Here is a 14,423-nt window from a genome sequence, read left to right as displayed (position 1 = left end):
CTCTCTCTCTTGCTCTCTCGTTCGTTCTGTCTCTCTCTCTCTTTGGTATTGTCCGCTTATTTTGTGTTATTTTAAGTGTTATTTTCTTTATTTTGTATGTAAAAATGCTTTGTTAAAAGTATTTTATACTTGTTTTCAAATACATACAGTATTAAACTGAATGACTGACTACTGACCTGTTCTTGAGATGACGAGAGAAAACATTTGCTAGGCTACAGATATGATTTTATTTCTCAAACTTATCTCACTTATAAAACTGTACTGTATGGTTTCACTGGTCAAACATCAGACTATAAAGTTAATTAATTAATTATGCCCACTTGTACTCTATTTGCCATTTAGCAGGGAAAACAATGCTAAATCCTAACTTGGTCTGTGTATGATCCGATCATTTGATTTTGGGTTATACAAAAGATCAACAATTGGGAAAAGCCATTCTAACTCCTGGGACAATAAGAAATTAAGGTGTGTCGCTGCAAAGACCAACCCAGACAAGTCTCGCCACGCATGGCTAACTGTAACTGGTTTAACAACTTTTCATTTCGGTTTTGAAAACAAATTCATAAAGAAAACAGTCATGAACACATTTTGAATGAGCAGATTTTAATCAGGAACATATTGTGATTGGTACATATGGAAATGGAAATGATATGGACATGGGAATTATAGCTAGCAAAGACTAGGTGAAGTACAGCCTCATGTTCATACAGTAAACCAAAGAAGTACACAAAGTCGATAAAAATTATGAAATAAACAAATATCTTAACAAAAACTGAATTTCTTGCTATAAGGGGTAATATAACTAATACTTATGCAATTGTGGACATAAGATTGATATTAAAAGTGGGATTTATACTATTGCCTATTGTGTCAGTTGCTTTCTTTCCATGCAATCTATAAACAGGACAGAAGCAAGGCACACCTACTTCAGCTATAGTACTTCAGCTATAGTACTTCAGCTATAGTACTTCAGCTATAGTACTTCAGCTATAGTACATCAGCTATAGTACTTCAGCTATAGTACATCAACTATAGTACTTCAGCTATAGTACTTCAGCTATAGTACTTCAGCTATAGTACTTCAGCTATAGTACATCAGCTATAGTACTTCAGCTATAGTACATCACCTATAGTACTTCAGCTATAGTACTTCAGCTATAGTACTTCAGCTATAGTACTTCAGCTATAGTACATCAGCTATAGTACATCACCTATAGTACATCAGCTATAGTACTTCACCTATAGTACATCAGCTATAGTACTTCACCTATAGTACTTCACCTATAGTACATCACCTATAGTACTTCACCTATAGTACATCACCTATAGTACATCACCTATAGTACTTCAGCTATAGTACTTCAGCTATAGTACATCACCTATAGTACTTCAGCTATAGTACTTCACCTATAGTACTTCAGCTATAGTACTTCAGCTATAGTACTTCAGGTGTCAAAAGTCAACAGGATGTGTCAGGATTACACACTACATAGACAAAAGTATGTGGACACAATTATGGTGTGGGGCTGTTTTTCATGGTTTGGGCGAGGCCCCTTAGTTCCAGTGAAGGGAAATCTTAATGCTACAGCATACTATGAGATTCTAGAGAATTGCGCCAACAGTTTGAGGAAGGCCCTTTCCTGTTTCAGCATGAGAATGCCTCCATGCACAAAGCGAGGTCCATAATGACATGGTTTGCCGAGTTCTGTGTGGAAGAACTTGACAGGCTTGCACAGAGCCCTGACCTCAACCCCATCCAACACCTTTGGGATAAACTGGAAAGCCAGGTCTTCTCGCCCAACATCAGTGCCCGACCTCATTAATGCTCTTGTGGCTGAATGGGAGCAAATCCTTGAAACCATGTTCCAAAACCTAGTGGAAAGCCTTCCCAGAAGAGTGGAGGCTGTTATAGGAGCAAAGGGGGGACTGACTCCATATTAATGCACATGGTACTGGAATGAGATATTCAAAAAGCACATACACATTATGGGTCTGATGTTCGTGTGTCCACATACTTTTGGCCATGTAGTGTATGGTACAGGTATGGGAATCATAACTCTGTTACAGTTGCATAGTCAGGATGTTAACAACCTAAAATGTGTCTGTTATAGCCGGATGTGATGAGGTCAACAGCCATGGTAACAGACACGTGAATCTCTCCGTATGTTGAGGCAAGATAGGGCCTGGGCTATTAACAACATTTGTAATGAAATCACCAATCGTCTTTTTGTGTGTTTGATACCTGTTTCTATTTTTTTGTGCAGGAAGATAGTCTGCTGTAAAGTAAGCTGGATGAACATTTAGAAATGTTACGATCAGATAATGTTTCACATCAAAAACAAGAAGAAGAGATTTGGTGAGGCTGCATTCTCATTTTATGCACCCAAATTGTGGAATGCACTGCCAGTTTACATTTCAAGTCAGGACTAAAAACTCGTTTTTTTAATATTGCCTGCTTTAAATTACTGTATTATTTTCTAAATGTATCTTTTAATCTTAGTTGATGAATCTATATTTATACAGATTAAATATATTTGTATATATGTATTTATATCTTATAGTAATAACTAGTTATTTTGTTAAAGCACTTTGAGCTGCAAGGTTTGCAGGAAAAGTGCTATACAAATAAAGGTTATTAGTAGAATAATAATAATTATTATTATCAAGGAGTGGAGGAGAACCTTCCATACAAGATATGTGGCTTTCATAGTTCATAGTATCACGTTTAAATGGAATAGTATTGGGGAATATGAAGGTAAAGGTGTGTGTTCATGTTTCACTCGTGTTTAATCTTCTTTCTATAACACATCCTGCAGCATGTGAATCTGATAACAGAGACAGTAGTCATCAGGAGAAGCAGCGCCACAGTTAATAAGAACACCACCACGTCTACAGAGTGGTAGGAGTACCAAGGCATCTTGTAGGACTCTGTGCGCAGGTGAGCAGCACCCTTGTGTCTCATGACGAACTCGATCCAGAAGAGGGCGCTGTCTAGTGGTTTCATCGGTGTGTCCCTGTGTAGCCTGGAGAGCCTCTGCATGTTCTCTCTGTAGGACGGCTCCTGTAGCACTTCCTGTAAGGCCTCAAGGAAGTTGTTGTCCTTGTCTACTGTGGCCACAGATAACACCTTTCCTGCCCCTCTCTCCTTCAGACGAAGGAGGTTGTCATTCTGGTCAAATAACAGAGGAAGGCCCACGACAGGGACTCCATGGTAGATGGCCTCTTGAAGTCCGTTTGTTCCTCCGTGAGCTACAAACAGCCTGGTCTTGGGATGTCCTAACAGGTCGTTCTGAGGCATCCAGTCCACTAGTAAGGTGTTGTTGCCCAGGGTAACAGGCCTGTTTCCCTTGTGCCTCCAGATGACCTTCTGAGGCAGTTGGGCAAAAGCGGCGGCGATCTCATTTGTTATGACAGTTGGAAGTTCACTAACAAGACTCCCCAACGACATGATGATGACGCCATGTTCTCCTGAGCTCTGGACGAACTCCTCCAGGTCCTGGGGAAGAGGCTTGGCAGGTTTGCACTGGAACCCTCCCATGTAGATGACGTTGGGCATGGTGGGGCGAGGGAACTCAAACACAAAGTCAACTCTCATCAGCCAAAGGTCCGCCCCCTGTAGTAACTCATAGAAACTGACTCCTGGGAAATGCTCATCACACACGGCCTGGGATGCCGGCAAGATAAAGTGACTGTGCAGAGCATCCGCAAGCAAGTAGAAAATCATGTTCTTTACTCTCTCTACGAAGGTCATTTTGTCTGAGAATCCTGATCCTAGCATCGGTATGTAAGATAAAGGGGAAGGTGCGATGGCAAAATGTCCCTCTCCGCTGGTTACCCAGCGTACGTTATAGACCAGAGGAAGCTGGAGATAATGAGCCACCAGAATGCCTGCTCCCCAGGCGGGGTCGGTGAGCACCAGGTCATACCGACTCTCCTTCAGCCTGTTCATCAGGTCCTCGTCTTTGAACATGTTTGTTGTCATTTCGTACGCCATTTCAGGGAATTTAGCCATGAACCTCCAGAACTTCATCTGCAGGCTGACGAAATTCAACGGAGAGCTTTCACCTCTTTCCATGTCGATGACTTCCAGGAGTAGTCTGTTGACGAAGTCACTGTCGATGCCCTCCGTGACAGGTATCGTAATCGAGTCGTAATACGTCGATTCCTCTTGAATGAACCAGCTTTTGTCCGTCCGTACCACAGTAAACGTGTGTCCCCGAGAGTGAAGGCCCCTCATGACGATCTGCATGTTCACCCAATGGCTTCCCTCTAGAGGAACGACCAGGATCTTCCCGCCGTGGCAGGCTGGCCAGGACACCATCAGACACGTCACCAGAAGACTTGACGTGAGAACGCTCCAAAGATGGTCTGCCATCCTTCACCTAGAGTGTTGGAAAAGGGGAAATTATTAACTAGGCTTGAAAAAGACACAGAACTGAAATCAAGTTAATTTGGATGTGAAACTGGGTCATGGGTGCATGTGGTGTTTTGTTTACGATGGTACAAAATGTACAAATTGAAGATTGTGACTTTAAAACATATTTTCTAATCACACCCTTCATCGTAACTTGAATTTGAAGACACCGATGTGGCCTGGTACGTGGTACCTTTGATCACTACACAATCTTCAGTTGTTTTCAAAAATGTCTCCAACATTCCGCCTGACCTGACCTAAGTTCTGAACAGGACAGAAATATGCACCGTCATTGTTTGACGCTCTCCTGATAAGACAGACGTTCACATTTGTGCACACTGGCTTCACTGACTCTGTAGTTTACGCTGTTAATAAGTGGCACAAGGGGCATCCGGGCAACATGCCAACCTGGGTCAGAAACGGTGGACACACCTACAGTACAGAATATGATTAAGGTAAAGGTTGAGTCAACATGTATTTCTGCTAACTACAAGCCACAGTACTAGGCTTTAAGTCTAGAATTAGAATTCAGTCAACTTCCCATCCCTCCCTTCATCTTACCCGATCTTTTATTGTGATAGAGATAGTAGAGATATGACAGGAAGTATGGGTGGCCGGAATCGAACCGGGAACCCTATGGTTACATGGTCAACGCTTAGTCCGCTACGCCACCTAAGCGCCCCATCTTACACGATCTTATTACCTCTAAATCCTGCATTATCAAAAGGTCTTAATGAGGACTTTCAATGTGGCTGTGAAACAAATGGCAAATGGCTGTGAAACAAATACCTGAACACAAATACATGAATGGCAATAAAGGAAAATCCAGGCTTGTTTCGATAATTCTGACCTAATGTGACAAACACTGATTTGTAGCATGAATTGACGTTTTACTTAAGTTCCAAAGAACATATTAATGAAAATAAACAAGTTAAGAAAATTACAACATTCACTGTCTTCAAAAGCCAATAGATAGATAGATTGATTGATAGATAGATAGATGAAGAGATGTAGATAGATACATAGATAAACTTTTAGATAAGATTCAACTTTATTGTTATTGCAGAGTACATGCATCAGACAATGGAATGCAGTAAAAAGTGTATGTCAGAAGCGGGATTCGAATCCCCGTCTTAAAAGAACACTATGATCTAACTGCAGCAGCTAGTCAAAATGTGTCTAGATGTGCAACTGTTTTTCCTCTCTGAACAGGTGAAACTACCCTAACATGCACAACAAGACGGACTCTGTGTTTGAGGGGGGAACAGCTGAATGACCAAAAGCCCCTGCATGTTCACTCTGGTGTTCACTCAACTAACGATGAATTGAGAATCAAGGACCCCAATTGAAATAAGCCAGTGGCTTTCTTGGGTTTTTATCCTGTTAGTTGACCTTGTATGTAATATGTACTTTCATGTACCTACTTCTGCAAATCTTCTAATAAAGTTTTCAATCAATCAATCAAAGAGGGCTGCTCATGCAGCACTTCCTGTACGGCCAAAAGGAAGTTGCTGTTCTCGTCTACTGTGGCCACAGATAACATCTTTCGTCAACGTCGCTAAAGGAAAACCCAGGCTTATTTTTGTTAAGTCTCGTGAGATTTCTCAAAGCGGGTCTGGAATTTTTTTCAAATTAGTCTCGCAAGACTTTGACTAGCGACGTTGATGGAATGCCTCCCATAATTCCACCTTTAAAGATAGCTACAGTGTACACCGTTTTGGACAGTTGGATATTTTGGGATTTGGACATTCCAAGGAAGGGAGGAGAAAGTGTTATGCAAGATAATTTGGCTTTCGAACACTCCAAGCATGGTCTGGGGGAAAACAAAGAGTCAAGATTTGATATGAGACCGGCTGTAGATCGTGGGTCAAGATTGATTGTTTAAATCAAAAGCAAGGAAGTATGAATGCTCTAGTCAGAATGCAAACCTCTGAGGTGAAGTACAGACCTCTAGTGTAGTCCTCACCCACCCTAACCCTGTCACTATAGACCTAACCCTATCACCAACAACAACAACAACAACAACAACAACAACAACATCAAAAAAAGTTATGATTCAACAACAATTGAGCAAGACAAGCAACAGAAAGATATGTTCAAAATGTTCATACCTTCTCTCTCTGCAGCTGCAGGACGAGTGATGTAATACATGATGTGTGATAGCTACAGTAAGGCCTCCCCTGGAATGAACCCAACCAATCCCATAGGCTCAGGCAGCTCCTGAGTACATTTACAGAATTGGGTCTGTGCTTCAAAATAAAAGCGCAAATCTTCCAGTAGGGGGCAGCAGATACATGTGTCTCTCTATAGACTTATGAAGTAGTGTGTCTGTCATAGCTGGCTGTGGTGAGGTCAACAGCCATGGTAACAGAGTCTGAAATACATGACACATGAATCTGTCCTCATGTTGAGGCAAGATAGGTTCTGGGCTATTAACAACATCTGTAATGAAATCACCAAGTCTCTCTTTGTTTAGATCGAATAGTTCAAAAATAATATCACACAGTATTAGAAATGTTATGATCCAATAACGCTTCACATCAAGAAGAGGAGGGGAGCCTTCCATACAAGATATGTGGCTTTCATATTAAACGATTTCACCACAACACATCAAGTTTAAATTGTATGGTATCGGGGAATATGAAAGTAAAGGTGTAATAATAATTATAATTCATTATATTTATAATGCATTTTTCAGGGACTCAAAGATGTTGACAGCATGGGTACACAAAAACACGGTAACAACAAGCAACAGATAACATGAGTACATAGAACACAGAGTTAACGAACAGGTACAGGAAACAGTTAACACAGCAATGTCCAGGGGAGGGGGGGGGTGCAGCTCGTGAGAAAGCACGGTCTCCAAAGCCTTTGAGTTTCGAGGGTGGAACAGTGAGGGGAACAGTGGATGAGGATCGGAGGGTACGGCGATGGGGGAGTAGGAGGGTACGGCGATGGGGGAGAAGGAGGTCAGTCAGGTATGGGGGACCAGGCTGTGGAGGGCTTTGTCGGTGAGGAGGAGTACTTTGAAGTTGATGCATTCTTTAATTGGGAGCCAGTGGAGAGAGTGGATTCAGGAGTGATGTGGTCACGGGACCGGGTGTTTGAGAGCAGGCGGGCGGCTGAGTTCTGAACCATCTGGAGTCTATGGAGGGAGCGGGAGGTGATGCCGGTGAGTAGGGAGTTGCAGTAGTCAAGGTGGGAGGAGATGAAGGCGTGGATGAGGGATTCAGCAGCAGGGAGAGGCGGTGTCTGATTTTGGCGATATTTCAGAGATGGGGAGTATGAGGTCTTGATGATGGAGCTGACGTGGGGATCAAATGAGAGGGTGGGGTCCAGGATGAAGCCAAGGTTGCGAGCCAGGGGGGAGGGGGTGATGGTTGTGTCGTCAATAGTGAGTGTGATGGGTCCGGTTTCCTGAGTGTGGATTTGGTGCCGATGAGAAGAAGTTCTGTCATGTCACTGTTCAGTTTAAAGAAGTTATGGGTCAGCCAGGTTTTTATTGTAGATATGCAGTTTTCGATGTGGCTGAGGGGTGGGTTCTGAGTGGATTTTGTGCTGATGTAGATCTGGGTGTCGTCGGCGTAGCAGTGGAAGTCCAGGTTGAATTGGCGGATGATGTGACCGAGGGGGAGTATGTAACAGAGGAAGAGCAGGGGGCTGAGAACTGAGCCTTGGGGGACCCCCTGCGTAACAGAGGAGGAGGTGGAGGTGTGGCCGGAGAGGGAGATGAACTGTTGTCAGTGAGGTAGAGGTGAGCCAGTCCAGTGCGGTGCCCTCAACACGCTCAGGTCTAGGTGTGTGTTCATGTTTCACTCGTGTTTAATCTTCTTTCTATAACACATCCTGCAGCATGTGAATCTGATAACAGCGACAGTAGTCATCAGGAGAAGCAGCGCCACAGTTAATAAGAACACCACCACGTCTACAGAGTGGTAGGAGTACCAAGGCATCTTGTAGGACTCTGTGCGCAGGTGAGCAGCACCCTTGTGTCTCATGACGAACTCGATCCAGAAGAGGGCGCTGTCTAGTGGTTTCATCGGTGTGTCCCTGTGTAGCCTGGAGAGCCTCTGCATGTTCTCTCTGTAGGACGGCTCATGCAGCACTTCCTGTAAGGCCTCAAGGAAGTTGTTGTCCTTGTCTACTGTGGCCACAGATAACACCTTTCCTGCCCCTCTCTCCTTCAGACGAAGGAGGTTGTCATTCTGGTCAAAAAACAGAGGAAGGCCCACGACAGGGACTCCATGGTACAAGGCCTCTTGAAGTCCGTTTGTTCCTCCGTGAGCTACAAACAGCCTGGTCTTGGGATGTCCTAACAGGTCGTTCTGAGGCATCCAGTCCACTAGTAAGGTGTTGTTGCCCAGGGTAACAGGCCTGTCTCCCTTGTACCTCCAGATGACCTTCTGAGGCAGTTGGGCAAAAGCAGCAGCTATCTCGTGTGTTATGTCATTTGGAAGTTCAGTGACAAAAGTCCCCAACGACATGATGATGACGCCATGTTCTCCTGAGCTCTGGACGAACTCCTCCAGGTCCTGGGGAAGAGGCTTGGCAGGTTTGCACTGGAACCCTCCCATGTAGATGACGTTGGGCATGGTGGGGCGAGGGAACTCAAACACAAAGTCAACTCTCATCAGCCAAAGGTCCGCCCCCTGTAGTAACTCATAGAAACGGACTCCTGGGAAATACTCATCACACACGGCCTGGTATGCCGGCAGGATACCGAACCTGTGTTGAGCTCCCGCAAGCAAGTAGACAAGCATGTTCTTTACTCTCTCTACGAAGGTCATTTTGTCCGATAATCCTAATCCTAGCATCGGTATGTAAGATAAAGGGGAAGGTGCGATGGCTAAATGTCCCTCTCCGCTGGTTACCCAGCGTACGTTATAGACCAGAGGAAGCTGGAGATAGTGGGCCACCAGAATGCCTGCTCCCCAGGCGGGGTCGGTGAGCACCAGGTCATACCGACTCTCCTTCAGCCTGTTCATCAGGTCCTTGTCTTTGAACATGTTTGTTGCCATTTCGCACATCATTTCAGGGACTTTACCCATGACGTTGAAAACCTTCATCTGCAACTTGAAAAAATTCAACGCAGAGCTTTTACCTCTCTCTATGTCAATGACTTCCCCAATTAGCGGCTTGATGAAGCCGTCGTCAAAGCCCTCCGTGACAGGTATCGTAATCGAGTCATAATACGTAGATTCCTCTTTAATGAACCAGCTTTTGTCCGTCCGTACCACAGTAACCGTGTGACCCTGAGAGTGGAGGGCCTTGATGAGGATGTCCATGTTCACCCAATGACTTCCCTCTAGAGGAAAGACCAGGATCTTGCCACCATGGCAGGATGGCCAGGACACCATCAGACACGTCACCAGAAGACTTGACGTGAGTACGCTCCAAAGATGGTCTGCCATCCTTCACCTACAGAGTTGGAAAAGGGGAAACATCGTCACGTGATTTACATAGCTAAGCATTTTCATACATGTTTCTACATGTTCTGTTCAGCGAGATAAAGTTCCCTTCTTTACACCAGGGCCTCTCATATAACATGTTAGCATGTCTATTATATTATGTAATATTATTATAATAATATCCTGCTGAAACCTGTCTGTCTGTTCTGTATCCTACTGAAACCTCTGTCTTTCTGTCCGGTAACCTATGGTACTCCACTCTACTCAACACAATGGTGGCACTCATGTTAGACATTAGAGTTAACATCGGACCTATGTATCACCAGACTGAACACTTAGATTGACTCAAAATGCAACAAAAAAACCTCAATGAACAAAATGCATTATCAGGTTTACTCACGGGTGAATCCGTCAATGTTTGAACTGCCGTTCATGTATGGACTTAAACTTGGAGAGTCTGTGTGGTTGGTTTTTGGCAATTTCACAGCAGATGAAGTTCAAAGATAAAGTTCAAAGTTCTCCTGTTATCAACATTTAGCCTAGTCTTTTTTTCTTAAAGAGACAGTTATCTTACAGTTGATGTTGAAGTACCTATACCAGAGAATATTCTCTCTATTATTCCTACTCTAGTAGTGTTAAAGCTTTGGAAAATTCTCAACTTCATATTTGGCAGAAAGATTTATGTTACTGTAACTGATGGTTCATAATCTGTTCAAATTACACTTTGGCTTGTTGGTGTTCTTACAAAGTCCCAGGTTGGTGCAGAATGATCAGATATGTGTTGAAGAGAGAGAATGATTAGATATCCAGGGTGTTGAAGAGAGAGAATGATCAGATATCCAGGGTGTTGAAGAGGTTATTGGCTTGTTGTTTACCAGGTATCATTACCAGTGCCATCATTCTGACTGGTTGTTACGACTGCAATACACAGTGAAAAGGCATGAATGATATCCAGAACTCAGACACAAAGTCAACTCTCATCAGCCTCATGTCAACAGCTTACATTAGCATGTTAAAGTCTGAATCTGGTCCAAGGTACTTGTTCCATACTTGTTAGTATATCGGCCTAACCAAAATGCGTTCAATTAATACAGTGAATCCATATGATAGCATGTTTTTAACTCTGAGTGAAAAGTCAACTTAATAGTGAAGCCAGATCCCATAATTGGAATGCAGGAGATTGATGATAGGAAGCCATCTTACATTATAGACCGCAGGGAACTTATTTTAAGTATTTGTTAACCACTATTGTAATAAACGCTAAATGATTTGTGAATATCAATAGAAACCGTTGTTGGACAACAGAGCCGGACATCAAGAAGAAAGCAGGAAGCGTAGATCAAATAAAAATGTAGATCAAAATAATTATTTTAAGGTTATAAACGGTCGTTTTACTATTCTCAGAGGAGGCGGGTACCAAATAAAGTCACTAGGTGGCAGTATTGTACTGTCAAAAAAGCAAACAATGATTGTGTTGATGGAGGAAGTCCTACGGCTACCCTTATTCAACTGTAACATTTGTCGTTGTGTCCGTAGTCATGGTTACCAGTCAATGTGTCTCTGTTCTCTGAGCTCCATCCAGCTCCATTAACACTTCCGTTTTTGCGCTTTTCGCGGCTTCAAAATAAAAGCGCGAATGGAAAGCGAAAAAATTACAAATCACGCGGAAGGTATATACAATTTTTGTCTTTAAAATGTACATATTGATGCAATTACATGTCATTTTACACATGCCTAATGTATTTGTATGAACACGACTGTACAGATTGATTTTTCCAAATATTTCCCTTATCTCTCCCTCCCTCCCTCCCTCCAAATAGGCCACTTTGAGATGTATGGTGGGTGCCAGTACAACAAACCCATCTGATCCATATTCTATAAGTGTTAACCAAGTAGAGTGGTGTATACCAGAGATGAATTGAAATCTTTATAAATATCTTTATCTTAAAAAAAACATTTCTGTCCAGTCCAGTTCAGACAAGTCGCAGAGTTTCTCTTAAAAGGGGGCGTGGCTGAGAGAATGACGCTCAGCTCAAAGGTGTCTCGGTTGAGCTCAGTTGCGCACGGAGACAGAGACGGAGACGGACTCCACCACGGACCACCACGGACGGGACGGGGGGCTAACATCAACAACAACAACAACAACAACAACCACACCGGAACGAACACAGCTCGGATTATTGAAAAACGATCCATGTCGCATGATCAAATGAACCGAAATTCTCTGTCGTTCCCTCTCAACATCAGCATGGCTTAAAGATGCGCCCTCCTCCTATCCGGTAACGGGACATGGTAACCGAGGAGCGCCGGTATGGTTTATTACAGTGAGAAGTTCCTATAATAAGACTTCGTTGGATTCGGCTGCAGCATCACCCGATCGTGACACTGAACCTCACACATCGCTCCCCAATGAGCGGGCCGGCGCCTTGCATGGTAGCTTGCAGCCATCGGTGTGTGAATGTGTGTGTGGATGGGTGAACGAGAGGCCGTTGTTAAAGCACTTTGGACTAAGGCGCTGTATATATACAGTATGTATACGTGCAGACAGTCCGTCTGATGCGAGGCGCACCACAGCACCATGTCTCTGGCTCTGACGCATCCCGACGCGAGGAAGTTTACGCGCGGCCTCAACAAGCCCGGCACCGCGGCGGAGCTGCGCCAGAGCGTCTCGGTGGTCTGCAGGACGTCGGTGCTGATGGTGAGCACGTCATATCAGAATAATAATAATAGCAAAAAACCCAAGTGTGTCTTTCATTCGATCTCACATAGGAGCCCTAACCCTAAACCTACCCCCCCCCCTAACCCTAAACAACCCTATCCTCCCCTCTAACCCTACCCTAACCCCCTCCTAACTTTAACCCTGACCCTAACTCTAACTGCCCCTCTAACCCTAACCCCAACCCGACCCTAACCCTAACACCCCCCCAACCCTAACCCCCCCTAACCCTAACCCTACCCCCCCAACCATAACCCTAACTAACCACCCTAACCCTAACTCCCCTCTAACCCTAAACAACCCTAACCTCCCCTCTAACCCCTAACCCCCTCCTAACTTTAACCCTGACCCTAACCCTAACCCCGACCCTAACTCTAACTCCCCCTCTAACCCTACCCCAACCCTAACCCTAACCCCTCCTAACCTTAACCCTAACCCAAACCCTACCCCCCCCCCCAATCCTAACCCTAACCCCTTAACCCTAACCCCCCCCCTAACCCTACCCCCCCCCCCCCAACCCTAACTCCCCCTAACCCCCCCCACCCCCCCAAACCCTAACCCTAACCCTACCCTCCCCCCCCCTAACCCTAACCCTAAAGGCCTGTGTGAAAGTGATACAACACAACTGTGTGTAGCCTGAGTATGTAGGGCAGTAAAGCCTGGGGAATATAGGCCACACAGTATCTGGTCTAATTGGTTTGGGGAAATTGCGATTGGAAATAGAAAATGTAAGTCAGGTCAGTTGGGTTTTTAATCCTGCAAAACAAGGTGGCCTGCATAGCTTTATAAAAGTTTTCCACATCAAGTCTCGTGAGATGGATCAGAGGAAAAATTCCCTTTGGAATGTATGAGCATGTAGGATAGATTTCCATTTATTTTCTTCCACAGCAAAAGTAAGATCTAAGGCTTATTGAGTCAGTCGAACGCCACAAAGAACATCGAACCCTAGTGGGACAAAACTTAATATATATATATGTGTCCATGTGTCTCCAGCACTACCTTAATTAGACCCCTATACTTTCTTTCTCTATTTCTTTCTTGTTTCTTTTTATTATTACTACTCAGATCTTTTCAGTTTGTAAAGCGTCTTTGAGTGTCTAGAAAAGCGTTATGTAAGTCTGATGTATTATTATTATTATTATTATTATTATTATTATTATTTTTACATATAAAAGAAACAAAACTTAACATAGATAGATTCCATTATCGTTTCACACACACGACTACATTTACATTTCTGACATTTATCCAAAGCGACTTTCAACTTTCAAGTACTTTCAATCTAAAGTAAGTGAATCATCTATACATCAGCCATCGTAAGCAAAGAAACATGCTAATCAGCATACCTAGCATATCTAACAATCTATGCTAACGCTGATGACTGTTGCATGCTGGTCCGTGGCTTTGCGAGGGCTGATAGTTTAAACTTTCCCAAAGCGGTTGCCAGGTAGCAGACATGTACACCCTCTGTCTCCCTGTGTGTGTGTGTGTGTGTGTGTGTGTGTGTGTGTGTGTGTAGGTAGCAGACATGTACACCCTCTGTCTCCCAGTGTGTGTGTGTGTGTGTGTGTGTGTGTGTGTGTGTGTAGGTAGCAGACATGTACACCCTCTGTCTGCCTGTGTGTGTGTGTGTGTGTGTGTGTGTAGGTAGCAGACATGTACACCCTCTGTCTCCCTGTAGGGGAGAGGCAGTGAGGATCGTCTGTCCGACACACACACACACACACACACACACACACACACACACACCGTGTCATTAATTCATCATGTCACCCGAGGCCTCCGCTAGATCACCGAGGCGGAGTGCGTCCCAATAGTCTAGGAAGGCTTCCTCTCCTCGCCTCCTTTTCTTCATCTTCACTGTGATCGGAGAGGTGAAACCTGG

At 44.0% G+C, this 14,423-nt stretch overlaps 2 protein-coding genes across 2 annotated transcripts; both read right to left on the bottom strand.

Annotated features, from left to right (window-relative positions):
* Positions 1–592: 592 nt before the first annotated feature.
* Positions 593–6,547, bottom strand: LOC308164897 (UDP-glucuronosyltransferase 2C1-like). Its single transcript, XM_080538959.1, has 2 exons — positions 6,526–6,547; positions 593–4,382 (listed from the first exon to the last, which is right to left on the bottom strand). Exon 2 carries the CDS (start codon positions 4,373–4,375, stop codon positions 2,777–2,779), a length of 1,599 nt encoding a protein of 532 aa, XP_080395085.1. The 5' UTR covers positions 4,376–4,382; positions 6,526–6,547; the 3' UTR covers positions 593–2,776.
* Positions 5,477–10,300, bottom strand: LOC308164898 (UDP-glucuronosyltransferase 2C1-like). The gene is made up of 2 exons (XM_080538960.1): positions 10,223–10,300; positions 5,477–9,832 (listed from the first exon to the last, which is right to left on the bottom strand). Exon 2 carries the CDS (start codon positions 9,823–9,825, stop codon positions 8,227–8,229), a length of 1,599 nt encoding a protein of 532 aa, XP_080395086.1. The 5' UTR covers positions 9,826–9,832; positions 10,223–10,300; the 3' UTR covers positions 5,477–8,226.
* Positions 10,301–14,423: the final 4,123 nt, after the last annotated feature.

Source organism: Nansenia antarctica (assembly GCF_963989245.1).
Source record: "Nansenia antarctica genome assembly, chromosome: 9".
Lineage (NCBI taxonomy): Eukaryota > Metazoa > Chordata > Actinopteri > Argentiniformes > Microstomatidae > Nansenia > Nansenia antarctica.
This window is presented reverse-complemented; position numbering and strand designations above follow the sequence as displayed.